The 14,125-nt window shown below is 43.2% G+C and overlaps 1 protein-coding gene across 1 annotated transcript in view; it reads left to right on the forward strand.

Moving 5' to 3' along the window:
* LOC311093759 (venom phosphodiesterase CdcPDE) overlaps positions 1–13,816 on the forward strand; it is a 48,783-nt gene extending 34,967 nt beyond the window's left edge. Inside the window, exons 21-25 of the mRNA XM_084131359.1 lie at positions 800–923; positions 1,548–1,625; positions 7,562–7,694; positions 8,262–8,418; positions 13,240–13,816. Coding sequence (XP_083987485.1) covers positions 800–923; positions 1,548–1,625; positions 7,562–7,694; positions 8,262–8,418; positions 13,240–13,413 — 666 coding nt within the window. The 3' untranslated portion in view covers positions 13,414–13,816. The remainder of the gene's footprint in view (positions 1–799; positions 924–1,547; positions 1,626–7,561; positions 7,695–8,261; positions 8,419–13,239) is intronic.
* Positions 13,817–14,125: the final 309 nt, after the last annotated feature.

Raw genomic sequence — 14,125 nt, forward strand, 5'->3', positions numbered from 1 at the left:
AGTTGCCATTTTTGCAAACCATACATTATTACAAGGAACAATATTAACACACGAGGGAAATCATTGTTGTGTCCATGAAGATGTGAAAAAATAGGCATAAATCTAGCTTACACATTTACCCAAATTATTCAAGATAATTGTAGTAATGACGGATCAAACCTGTTTGACCAATAGTGGCAAGACACGTAGGTATATAAGGACACCTGACAAAGTGTCTTTTACGGCCCTGACGAGAACGTCGGTCTCCTCGGCTGTGAACCGCTCCTGGCAAATCCGCCGTTATAATAGCAATCCGCCATGGAACAAGCGCGCCTGCTCTTAAAGGGAATGTGAGATGACGCTCTGATTGGTTTATTGCATGTTACGCCCAAACCACACCTATGAATAATGAAGCGACTTCAGACCAACACATTTTAGATTTGCGTCGGGCGCAAGAGTCATTTATCCCGCCGGTATAATAGCAACATCGCCCGAGATCCGCCCACAAAGTTACTTGCGTTTCGCGTTTAATACGTGCGTTTCAGATCGTTAAAATAGGGCCCCTAGAGTCATAAAGAACTAGTGCTGCTAGTAATGTATCAAACCTCTAGTATTACTAAATGTTAAATTTAATTATACAGCAAAAACCCAGAACACCATAGCAACCATATAGCAGTTACCTAGCAACCACTCAGAACACTGTAGCAGTTGCAAATCAAGACCCCAGCAACATGCTGACATCACCACAGCATGACTCATGTTTCCAGCAGAATTTCTGCAGATCTGGTTCTAATAACAAACCGAAGTCGTGTGTTTGTAGGCAGGAAGTTCTCCGGTCGTCTCAGATTGTCTCCGAGCGGACGTCAGGATTCCAGCCAATCAGAGCGCAACCTGTGAGCAGTTCAACAACTCTGACGTCACGTACGGCTTCCTGTATCCGCCCAGTGAGTGTGTGTCATGAGATGTAAACTCATCTAATATCTAAACTCATGTTATTTATCTTACTGTGAACGTTGTATTATTTTAAACTAATGTTTAATCAGACTGTCATAACTGGATGTTCATTGAAGTGTCAGTCTTCTCTCTGGTGACGTATGCAGGATCCTCCAATCACTGAGTGTGGTTTAAGCTCCGCCCCTGCAGCTCAGGCTCATCTGCATACACTGTTGAGAGCCACGCCCACATCTCTACATTCTTTCTATAAACCGTTACACTCAAGTGTTATTTTAATATTATTAATAGACATTTATCATCTTAAACTTATTTTAGTCACTTTCCATGGCAAAACTTAAAATTTTCATCTAATATTTATATTTTATTTTAGCTTTATTTTAGTTAATAAAAAATAGCTTTACTTTGTTTTAGTTAACAATAATGACCCTAGTGCACCTGCTCAACCTTACTTTGGGGAGACATTTGTACCCAGAAGTGAGATTGATCTGACTAAGCCTCAGTTTGTGGATGTATAACGTAAAGTTGTTACACTGTAGTATGTCCTGGGCTTGATGTCTGTGGCCGTCTCCATGTATCGAAGTAAAGGTGTGTGTGTGACCGGTTTGTGTTGGCAGATCTGAACAGCTCGTCTGAAGATCAGTTCGACGCACTGACACTTGGAAACGTAGTGCCGATGTTCCCACAGTTCAAGAGTGAGTGTTGAGTGTGCAGTGAGTGTGTGTGCAGTGAGTGTGTGTGCAGTGAGTGTGTGTGCAGTGAGTGTGTGTACAGTGAGTGTGTGCAGTGAGTGTTTCTGCAGTGAGTGTTTCTGCAGTGAGTGTGTGTGCAGTGAGTGTTTCTGCAGTGAGTGTGTGTGCAGTGAGTGTTTGCAGTGAGTGTTTGCAGTGAGTGTGTGCAGTGAGTGTGTGTGTGCAGTGAGTGTGTGTGTGCAGTGAGTGTGTGTGTGCAGTGAGTGTGTGCAGTGAGTGTGTGCAGTGAGTGTGTGCAGTGAGTGTGTGCAGTGAGTGTGTGCAGTGAGTGTGTGCAGTGAGTGTGTGCAGTGAGTGTGTGCAGTGAGTGTGTGCAGTGAGTGTGTGCAGTGAGTGTGTGCAGTGAGTGTGTGCAGTGAGTGTGTGCAGTGAGTGTTTCTGCAATGAGTGTGTGCAGTGAGTGTGTGCAGTGAGTGTGTGCAGTGAGTGTGTGCAGTGAGTGTGTGCAGTGAGTGTTTCTGCAGTGAGTGTGTGCAGTGAGTGTGTGCAGTGAGTGTGTTCAGTGAGTGTGTGCAGTGAGTGTGTGCAGTGAGTGTTTCTGCAGTGAGTGTGTGCAGTGAGTGTGTGCAGTGATTGTGTGCAGTGAGTGTACAGTGAGTGTGTGTACAGTGAGTGTGTACAGTGAGTGTTTCTGCAGTGAGTGTGTGCAGTGAGTGTGTGCAGTGAGTGTGTGCAGTGATTGTGTGCAGTGAGTGTGTACAGTGAGTGTTTCTGCAGTGAGTGTGTGCAGTGAGTGTGTGCAGTGATTGTGTGCAGTGAGTGTGTACAGTGAGTGTGTGTACAGTGAGTGTTTCTGCAGTGAATGTGTGCAGTGAGTGTTTCTGTAGTGAGTGTGAACAGTGAGTGTTTGTGTATCTGATGGCTTGTTGTGTGTCTCTGCAGTGTGTGTGTTTATCTGATGGCTTGTCGTTTGTCTCTGCATTGAGTGTGTGTGTGTATCTGATGGCTTGTTGTGTGTCTCTGCAGTGTGTGTGTGTATCTGATGGCTTGTTGTGTGTCTCTGCAGTGAGTGAGTGTGTGTATCAGATGGCTTGTTGTGTGTCTCTGCAGTGTGTGTGTGGATCTGATGGCTTGTTGTGTGTCTCTGCAGTGAGTGTGTGTATCTGATGGCTTGTCGTGTGTCTCTGCAGTGTGTGTGTGTGTATCTGATGGCTTCTTGTGTGTCTCTGCAGTGTGTGTGTGTATCTGATGGCTTGTTGTGTGTCTCTGCAGTGAGTGAGTGTGTGTATCTGATGGCTTGTTGTGTGTCTCTGCAGTGTGTGTGTGTATCTGATGGCTTGTTGTGTGTTTCTGCAGTGTGTGTGTGGATCTGATGGCTTGTTGTGTGTCTCTGCAGTGAGTGTGTGTATCTGATGGCTTGTTGTGTGTCTCTGCAGTGTGTGTGTGTGTATCTGATGGCTTCTTGTGTGTCTCTGCAGTGTGTGTGTGTATCTGATGGCTTCTTGTGTGTCCCTGCAGTGAGTGAGTGTGTGTATCTGATGGCTTGTTGTGTGTCTCTGCAGTGAGTGTGTGTATCTGATGACTTGTTGTGTGTCTCTGCAGTGTGTGTGTGTGTGTGTGTGTATCTGATGGCTTCTTGTGTGCCCCTGCAGTGAGTGAGTGTGTGTATCTGATGGCTTGTTGTGTGTCTCTGCAGTGTGTGTGTGTATCTGATGGCTTGTTGTGTGTCTCTGCAGTGAGTGAGTGTGTGTATCAGATGGCTTGTTGTGTGTCTCTACAGTGTGTGTGTGGATCTGATGGCTTGTTGTGTGTCTCTGCAGTGAGTGTGTGTATCTGATGGCTTGTTGTGTGTCTCTGCAGTGAGTGAGTGTATCTGATGGCTTGTTGTGTGTCTCTGCAGTGTGTGTGTGGATCTGATGGCTTGTGTGTCTCTGCAGTGTGAGTGTGGATCTGATGGCTTGTTGTGTGTCTCTGCAGTGAGTGTGTGTATCTGATGGCTTGTTGTGTGTCTCTGCAGTGTGTGTGTGTGTGTATCTGATGGCTTCTTGTGTGGCTCTGCAGTGAGTGAGTGTGTGTATCTGATGGCTTGTTGTGTGTCTCTGCAGTGTGTGTGTGTATCTGATGGCTTGTTGTGTGTCTCTGCAGTGTGTGTCTCTGCAGTGAGTGTGTGTATCTGATGGCTTGTTGTGTGTCTCTGCAGTGTGTGTGTGGATCTGATGGCTTGTTGTGTGTCTCTGCAGTGTGTGTGTAGATCTGATGGCTTGTTGTGTGTCTCTGCAGTGAGTGTGTGTATCTGATGGCTTGTTGTGTGTCTCTGCAGTGTGTGTGTGTGTGTATCTGATGGCTTCTTGTGTGTCTCTGCAGTGAGTGAGTGTGTGTATCTGATGGCTTGTTGTGTGTCTCTGCAGTGTGTGTGTGTATCTGATGGCTTGTTGTGTGTCTCTGCAGTGAGTGAGTGTGTGTATCTGTGTCTCTGCAGTGTGTGTGTGGATCTGATAGCTTGTTGTGTGTCTCTGCAGTAAGTGTGTGTATCTGATGGCTTGTGTGTCTCTGCAGTGTGTGTGTGTGTGTGTGTGTGTATCTGATGGCTTCTTGTGTGTCTCTGCAGTGAGTGAGTGTGTGTATCTGATGGCTTGTTGTGTGTCTATGCAGTGAGTGAGTGTGTGTATCTGATGGCTTGTTGTGTGTCTCTGCAGTGAGTGAGTGTGTGTATCTGATGGCTTCTTGTGTGTCTCTGCAGTGAGTGAGTGTGTGTATCTGATGGCTTGTTGTGTGTCTCTGCAGTGTGTGTGTGTATCTGATGGCTTGTTGTGTGTCTCTGCAGTGTGTGTGTGGATCTGATGGCTTGTTGTGTGTCTCTGCATTGTGTGTGTGTATCTGATGGCTTGTTGTGTGTCTCTGCAGTGTGTGTGTGGATCTGATGGCTTGTTGTGTGTCTCTGCAGTGTGTGTGTGGATCTGATGGCTTGTTGTGTGTCTCTGCAGTGAGTGTGTGGATCTGATGGCTTGTTGTGTGTCTCTGCAGTGAGTGTGTGTATCTGATGGCTTGTTGTGTGTCTCTGCAGTGAGTGTGTGTATCTGATGGCTTGTTGTGTGTCTCTGCAGTGAGTGTGTGTATCAGATGGCTTGTTGTGTGTCTCTGCAGTGAGTGTGTGTATCAGATGGCTTGTTGTGTGTCTCTGCAGTGAGTGTGTGGATCTGATGGCTTGTTGTGTGTCTCTGCAGTGTGTGTGTGGATCTGATGGCTTGTTGTGTGTCTCTGCAGTGAGTGTGTGTATCTGATGGCTTGTTGTGTGTCTCTGCAGTGAGTGTGTGTATCTGATGGCTTGTTGTGTGTCTCTGCAGTGTGTGTGTGGATCTGATGGCTTGGTGTGTGTCTCTGCAGTGAGTGTGTGTATCTGATGGCTTGTTGTGTGTCTCTGCAGTGAGTGTGTGTATCAGATGGCTTGTTGTGTGTCTCTGCAGTGTGTGTGTGGATCTGATGGCTTGTTGTGTGTCTCTGCAGTGAGTGTGTGTATCTGATGGCTTGGTGTGTGTCTCTGCAGTGTGTGTGTGGATCTGATGGCTTGTTGTGTGTCTCTGCAGTGAGTGTGTGTATCTGATGGCTTGTTGTGTGTCTCTGCAGTGAGTGTGTGTATCTGATGGCTTGTTGTGTGTCTCTGCAGTGAGTGTGTGTATCTGATGGCTTATGTGTCTCTGCAGTGAGTGTGTGGATCTGATGGCTTGTTGTGTGTCTCTGCAGTGAGTGTGTGTATCTGATGGCTTGTTGTGTGTCTCTGCAGTGAGTGTGTGGATCTGATGGCTTGTTGTTTGTCTCTGCAGTGTGTGTGTGGATCTGATGGCTTGTTGTGTGTCTCTGCAGTGAGTGTGTGTATCTGCTGGCTTGTTGTGTGTCTCTGCAGTGAGTGAGTGTGTGTATCAGATGGCTTGTTGTGTGTCTCTGCAGTGTGTGTGTGGATCTGATGGCTTGTTGTGTGTCTCTGCAGTGTGTGTGTGGATCTGATGGCTTGTTGTGTGTCTCTGCAGTGAGTGAGTGTGTGTATCTGATGGCTTGTTGTGTGTCTCTGCAGTGAGTGTGTATCTGATGGCTTGTGTGTTTCTGCAGTGTGTGTGTGTGTGTATCTGATGGCTTCTTGTGTGTCTCTGCAGTGAGTGAGTGTGTGGATCTGATGGCTTGTTGTGTGTCTCTGCAGTGTGTGTGTGGATCTGATGGCTTGTTGTGTGTCTCTGCAGTGAGTGAGTGTGTGTATCTGATGGCTTGTTGTGTGTCTCTGCAGTGAGTGTGTGTATCTGATGGCTTGTTGTGTGTTTCTGCAGTGTGTGTGTGTGTGTGTATCTGATGGCTTCTTGTGTGTCTCTGCAGTGTGTGTGTGGATCTGATGGCTTGTTGTGTGTCTCTGCAGTGAATGAGTGTGTGGATCTGATGGCTTGTTGTGTGTCTCTGCAGTGAGTGAGTGTGTGTATCTGATGGCTTGTTGTGTGTCTCTGCAGTGAGTGTGTGTATCTGATGGCTTGTTGTGTGTTTCTGCAGTGTGTGTGTGTGTGTGTGTGTGTGTGTGTATCTGATGGCTTGTTGTGTGTCTCTGCAGTGAGTGTGTATCTGATGGCTTGTGTGTTTCTGCAGTGTGTGTGTGTGTGTGTGTGTATCTGATGGCTTCTTGTGTGTCTCTGCAGTGAGTGAGTGTGTGGATCTGATGGCTTGTTGTGTGTCTCTGCAGTGTGTGTGTGGATCTGATGGCTTGTTGTGTGTCTCTGCAGTGAGTGAGTGTGTGTATCTGATGGCTTGTTGTGTGTCTCTGCAGTGAGTGTGTGTATCTGATGGCTTGTTGTGTGTTTCTGCAGTGTGTGTGTGTGTGTATCTGATGGCTTCTTGTGTGTCTCTGCAGTGTGTGTGTGGATCTGATGGCTTGTTGTGTGTCTCTGCAGTGAGTGAGTGTGTGGATCTGATGGCTTGTTGTGTGTCTCTGCAGTGAGTGAGTGTGTGTATCTGATGGCTTGTTGTGTGTCTCTGCAGTGAGTTTGTGTATCTGATGGCTTGTTGTGTGTTTCTGCAGTGTGTGTGTGTGTGTGTGTGTATCTGATGGCTTCTTGTGTGTCTCTGCAGTGTGTGTGTGGATCTGATGGCTTGTTGTGTGTCTCTGCAGTGAGTGAGTGTGTGGATCTGATGGCTTGTTGTGTGTCTCTGCAGTGTGTGTGTGTATCTGATGGCTTGTTGTGTGTCTCTGCAGTGAGTGAGTGTGTGTATCTGATGGCTTGTTGTGTGTCTCTGCAGTGAGTGTGTGTATCTGATGGCTTGTTGTGTGTTTCTGCAGTGTGTGTGTGTGTGTGGATCTGATGGCTTGTTGTGTGTCTCTGCAGTGTGTGTGTGTATCTGATGGCTTGTTGTGTGTCTCTGCAGTGAGTGAGTGTGTGTATCTGATGGCTTGTTGTGTGTCTCTACAGTGAGTGAGTGTGTGTATCAGATGGCTTGTTGTGTGTCTCTGCAGTGTGTGTGTGGATCTGATGGCTTGTTGTGTGTCTCTGCAGTGAGTGAGTGTGTGTATCAGATGGCTTGTTGTGTGTCTCTACAGTGTGTGTGTGGATCTGATGGCTTGTTGTGTGTCTCTGCAGTGAGTGTGTGTATCTGATGGCTTGTTGTGTGTCTCTACAGTGAGTGAGTGTGTGTATCTGATGGCTTGTTGTGTGTCTCTGCAGTGTGTGTGTGTGTATCTGATGGCTTCTTGTGTGTCTCTGCAGTGTGTGTGTGTATCTGATGGCTTGTTGTGTGTCTCTGCAGTGAGTGAGTGTGTGGATCTGATGGCTTGTTGTGTGTCTCTGCAGTGAGTGTGTGGATCTGATGGCTTGTTGTGTGTCTCTGCAGTGAGTGTGTGTATCTGATGGCTTGTTGTGTGTCTCTGCAGTGAGTGTGTGTATCTGATGGCTTGTTGTGTGTTTCTCCAGGACTCTGGCAGTATTTCCAGGAGGTTCTGCTGCTCAAATACGCGTCTCAGTATAACGGTATTAACGTTGTCACTGGCCCGGCGTACGACTACAACTATGACGGACGCTTCGACTCTCCGGATCAGATCCAGGAGTAAGTGTGATCAATTCCTGTAACGTGTTCCCTCATGTTTAAATGTGACATATTATGCCCCTTTTCACAAGATGTAATATAAATCTATGGTGTCCCCAGAATGTGTCTGTGAAATACTAAAAAAAAACAGCTCATTTATTATAGCTTGTCAAATTTGCACCTTTTTGGGTGTGAGCAAAAACATGTTCTGGTCAATAGTGTTCAGTGCTCGTCTGAGCTCAACCACAGAACAGCTTCAGGCTTTGCTGGATCTTCATCAGTGCGTTAGAACTGGTCTCTGTTGTCGCTCGTGGAACCAAATGTCGGCCGGTGTGTGTAAACGTGCAGATTAAGGGCCGGTAATATTATAATAAGATCCTCTTCATACGTCAGAAGGAGAGCGAAATCTGATCGGCTTATTTTTAGACATGCTTGCAGAGAAAGGCTGACCAGAGCACAGTTACTGGGTTTCACTTTTCATGTTTTCTGGGTTGGTAGAAGCACTGGACACGGAGAAAGTCAGATTTTCATGATATGTCCCCTTTAAAAGATCTGATTCATCGCGCGTCTCACAGTGCTTGTGTTCAGGTATGTTGCAGGTTCGTCTGTTCCTCTTCCCACTCATTATTTCGCGGTGCTGACGAGCTGCCGGAACGAGACGCAGGCGGTGGGAGAATGTTCCGGGGAACTTCAGAGCGTTTCTTTCCTTCTGCCGCACAGAGATGAGAACACAGAGAGCTGCGCTGTGAGTGACACACACACACACACACACTTCCTACTGATACTCTCACTTCCTGTTTCACAAGCTCATCCTCACACACCGGATGTGGAACGAGACACTTGACTTTGAGCGTAATTGAATCCATCATTCTGTTCGGTTCTCCTCAGTGAATCAGGGTGAATCGGAACTACAGTCGGAATGATTCAGTTTGTTCTTTTAGTGTTTCTCAGGCGTTCTCTGATGTCACACCGTGACATATTAGTATATATGAACACACCTTAAATATTCTTGTTTTCATATTAATAATATTATTCTGATCAGTTTTTATTTTTCATCAATATTTTTTCAAACATTTTTTTTATTCATTAAGTAGAATTTTTTTAATACATTTTTATTTATTAATGATTTATTTTATTTTATTTGAACTAAACAACTAATTTAAAACTACAACTTCTCTGTTTTATTTATGCATAATAATTTAAATTATATACATTATACAATTCAATCGATATTTATTTATTAATTCGTTATTTTTATTTATTTAAAAAATGTTTCATTAATAATTTAATTTTCCAGCGACATTAAACTGTAAGACTAACAACTTCACTGTTGTATTCATGCATATTTATTGAAATTATATAAATTATACAATTCATTGATATTTTTATTTCTTTTTTATTTATTAATTAATTCATATTATTATTTTTTATTTAGTTTTCAGTGACATTAAGCCGGTTTTATTTATGCGTATTAATTTTAAATTATAAAAATTATACAATTAAAACTAGGTTTTCGGTATCGGGCCGATACTGAGCTCATGTACTCGTACTCGTAAAAATGCTCCGATACAACAACCAATACCAGGCAGCGTGTGTACACTTGTGTCCCGACAAAGAAACACGGACAACAGAGTATAATGGGGATAAAAAAGGATGTCTATGAAGTAAATGTATCTTATTAGTGGAATATTAAATGATATATAGTAACACATAGCTGTGCTGCGCGATTGAGCACGCAGCGGCACTGACGCGCGAGCTGGTCGAGCGTATCCCTTTTTCACTGACGTCAATGGAAAGTTTGTAGTTCAGTCGGATCTCAATGGCAAAGAAAGTAAAACGAGACATTATGTAGTTTATTATTTACTTTAACTAATGAGAGAGAGAGAGAGCACTTCTGTTGAATGCTCTCGATTGCTGAACGTTCACTCAGCACATGTTATTTGGATTAAAACTAAATCATATATCTAAGTAAAACATGAACTGTTACCTGATTTATAATAATAATAATAATAATGCATTTTATTTAAGGCGCCTTTCAAACCACTCAAGGTCACCATACAAGAAGTAGCAGCAGCAACAATATTAAAACAGAAAATAACAGTAAATAACAATGTCAATAAAAAACAGCAATAAAAAAAGTACTGGACTTGAGTGCACAAAGTAATCATGGAAGATAAGCAGTTCTGAATAAATGAGTTTTAAGTTTGACTTTAAATTGAGCTAACGAGTCTGAATTACGGATGTTGACTGGCAGAGAATTCCAAAGACGAGGAGAAACACGGCTAAAGAATGGAATCAGGGTTTGTGGATATGTAAAGCTGTGTATCATCGGCGTTACAGTGAAATTTAATGCAGAATTTTGAAAAGATATTGCCGAGTGGGAGAAGGTCAAATAGGAACAATAGGGGGCCTAGGACAGAGCCTTGGGGGACACCACAGCTAACAGAGGAAGGTTGGGAATGACATTTGTTTAGTTGTACAAACTGTGTGCAGTTTGAAAGGTATGAAGTAAACCAGGCATAAGGAATACCAGTGATACCAATATCAGATAAACGGTTCAAGAGAATACTGCACTCAAGTCAAGTAAAACAAGAATAGATAACAACCCGTCATCAGCAGCCATTAACAGATCATTCGTTACAATCACTAGTGCAGTTTCCGTAATTCCGTGCAGGACGGTAATTATCTAAATTGTTAGAGTCTGCGCCAAGTTTCTTAAGAACAGGGGTTAGGGCAGCTATTTTAAGAGATGTTGGAACAATGCCGGAGCTAAGAGAAGTGTGAGTAATATGAGTTATAAGAGAAGATAGAAAGGGAAAACAGGCCTTTACCACATGAGTTGGTATAGGATCAAGTAAACATGTGGAAGAATTAGATTTATAAATTAACTGAGAAATTTCTTCTTCGGATGGCAAGTTAAAAGAAGAAAGGAAGGAGAGGGGAAAATGAATTGAGACACTGTGTGGCGAACTACAGTAAGGGTAGCCAGGGAGGCCAGTTATTGGTGGATGGTAGTTATTTTGTCTTTGAAGAAAGGCATACATTTGTCACATTGAGTGTGTCAGGAGGTTTCCGAATACGATTTACAGTTGAATACAGTGCTTTAGTATTACCATCTCCAGACTCAGACTAAATGTAAGTAGAAAACATTTTTGGCAGCATAAAGAGCATCTTTGTAAAGATGAACATGTTCACTATACAGCTCTCTATGTATCATAAGACCAGTTCGTTTATAAAGGCGTTGCAAACGCCGGCCTCTGGTTTTGAGCTGGCGAAGTTCAGGAGTGAAGCAGGGCGCAGAATGAGTGAAGGATACAGAGTTTTAAGAGGTGCAGGAGTGTCAAGGAGCTGCTGTAGTTCAAAGTTATAAAAGGAGACCAAATTGTCAGGAGAAGTGAGATGGACACTGAGTGGAAGATCAGTGATTGCGGCAGTCAGAACTGAAGGGTCAATCTTTTTTATATTCCGAAATGTCATCAAGCGTTGTTGTTTGGATTTAGAGAGTGTAACGTTAGCATTAAAATGAGTATTGTTAATTTTTTACATGTTAATATCTTATTTAGCCTCTGAAGGGCAGGACTAAATTAATTAATGATGTTTTAAACAAAATAAGAACAATTTACACCAATTTACACGCCCTGGCTCTTAATGGATGTTTCCTTCTTGAGCATCACTGAATGTTTGCAGCGTTTGTAATAGTTGTGTCTGAGTCCCAGTGTGAAAAGATGGATCTCAGAATCATACAATCACTGCTAGTATGGAGTCGAAGAATGTGCAGGAGCTGGAGGGTTTTTCTGAAGACCATTGGGCAGTTTAAGTGTTCGGGACAAACAAGGGACTCATGAACTACCATTACAAAAAAACAGTTGTGGATCATTCAGGCAATGAATCAGGTAATAATTCAGGCAAAAAAAAATCAAGTTAATATGTAGTTTGTCTTGTATTTTGTGTTTGTATTTTGTCTTGTGGACTAGGCTATTAAACATCTGTAATGTGAAAAAGCTTTTTCAGGGCAGTACAAAAAAAACTCGTTTTTATGATCCTTATTATTAAAAAATAAATAAAAAGAACATTTTGGAGGTTCTGCAAGGTGTATGTAAACTAATGACTAAAGTGTAAATGTAACAAAAATCATAACATTATTAGAGGCCAAAATGTTGCTATGGTTACTATGTCAAATCATCGCAATTTCATGACTCACAGGACTATAATTTAGCGGGTCATTCCCACATATAATGCGGTTACCACTCCTTAAACTTTACAGTGTGAACATAACCACTGGTCCTCTAGAAGCATGAAAAACAAAACTATTATTTAGATTGTCATAGCGCTCCCTTTAAGCCATCACTTACTGACCACGTTCTGCACTCTCACTGAAACTCTCGTCATAAACACTGAAGCTGTCCGCACTGCACAGTGAATCTCTTATTTACATCGCGTCTAGACTTTGTTGTTTATGAGGGGATTTGCGAAAGGATAAAGCTCACGCTGATTCTGAACATACATTTAGAGCGAGTTCTCTGCATGGTGACTCTAAAACGCCTCTGATTGGCCACTGCGTTCATGTGCGTAATATACATGTCTGTGATTGGCTACAATGCTCAACGCTGAAACAACACAATGTAAGTAGTTTCGTTTCGTTTTTGAATAATAATATATTGTGTCCTCCAGTGCCCGGACTCGACTGTACTCGGCACATTTAATGTCCGAGTGCAACAAAATTAGACTCGAGTCCGAGTTCGAGTTCCCCATCTCTACTAATAAACCTGCTGCTGTGTTTTAATGTTAATCAAACAAAGGACTAATACATTACTCACTGCTCTTGACTAAATAGGCTACCCTTTTTAACTTTACAAAAAGATCCATCTATATTTCATTTATTCAGTAATGAATATGTAGTGGGGTTTTTTCCACATTTGATTGATTACTGTAGTTTTAGTTGGAATAAAGAATTGCTATTTCACTGGTGTCTAAACATCTGTTCCACTGAGCCGATCCTCAGCGCTGAGCTGGAGCTGATCTACAGAAGTGCTGTACTGTTGATGAAAGATTAAATATGAATGAACAGTGACAGTAACAGAAGCCCACATGATGCATTTTAGCAGGCTTAATTAAGCATCAAAATAACTGAAGGAAATATTTATTTGATGAACAAATGAAGCCAACTAATATGATTTATATTCTTTTGGTTTCTCTTCCAATATGTTTAAAAATTACAAATGCTGTGAAGATACAGGCATCGGTTATACGGACTCGTTCTGGAAAAGAGAATGCTCAGTCATGCTTCTCTGTGAAGCTGCACTGAAATATGACGTAACTCGTAAGTGAATCATGTGACGTTGGCACAGGTGCGTCCCATGATGCTCATCCAACTAAACAAAGAGCTTTTGTCATTGTTTGGTTGTTTTGGTTCCAGCTTCTGTGTCTTGTTTCTGACATGAATGCGTGACGCCACAATAATCTCATTTCCCACAACAACAGAAACAATGAAGGAAACACAATGAAGCTTTACGTGATGTGACACGAGAACTGAGTCATGAGAGATCCTGCGACTGTTTGTGTGCAGGATGACCAGCCGGAGTCCCAGTGGGTGGAGCCTCTCCTGTGGATGCACCAATCACGTGTGAGGGATGTGGAGTGGATCACGGGATTGGACTTTTTCCAGGACAGCAATCGTCCAATCGCTGAGCTCCTCCGCCTTAAGACCCGCCCCACTGCCGCCATCCACCCCAAAGATTGAGTCGCTGAGCGCCACTGATTCCTGTTCGTGATTATATTTAATTATGAGTACCTCTTATCGTTAATGTATTTATTGAATGTATTATATTTCTCAGTCAGAGCATCTGTGCTGTAAAGGGAAAAATAGATTTAATTCCCGTTCCTGCTCTCATTGGCTTATGATTTATTAATTACATCACGTCACACGCTGCAAAAAATCAATAAATGCTTAATGAGTATTTCTGTGTTGTTCTCCAGTTAAATTACATACAAACCTTTAACTTGACTTGAGAAGCGGAGATAGTCCAGAACCTCAGTGGAGGCCAGGCGTCTGATGCAGTGCCCGGTTCAAAGCTCTACATTAAGTTGTTTTTGCAGTGAGTTTCTGTGCGTCACTAAATGCATTAAAATGACTAGAAAACATCTTTGTGTCTCGTATTTGTTTTGGCTTCCGACAAACAAGCGTGTGTTACTGGATGAGATCAGATGTGCCGGGAATATCGGAGTGAACGGCTGATTATTCCGGTCAGGATGATGATGGATCCCGGCGCCAGACCATGTGTGTGTGTGTGTGTGTGTGTGTGTGTGTGTGAGTGAGTGTGTCTGTCTGTGTGTGTGTGTGTGTGAGTGTGTCCGTGTGTGCGTGTGTCTGTGTGTGTGCGTGTGTCTGTGAGTGTGTCTGTCTGTGTCTGTGTGAGTGTGTGTGTCTGTGAGTGAGTGTGTGTGTGAGTGTG

Source organism: Abramis brama, assembly GCF_963993115.1.
Source record: "Abramis brama genome assembly, chromosome: 12".
Classification (NCBI taxonomy): Eukaryota; Metazoa; Chordata; class Actinopteri; order Cypriniformes; family Leuciscidae; genus Abramis; species Abramis brama.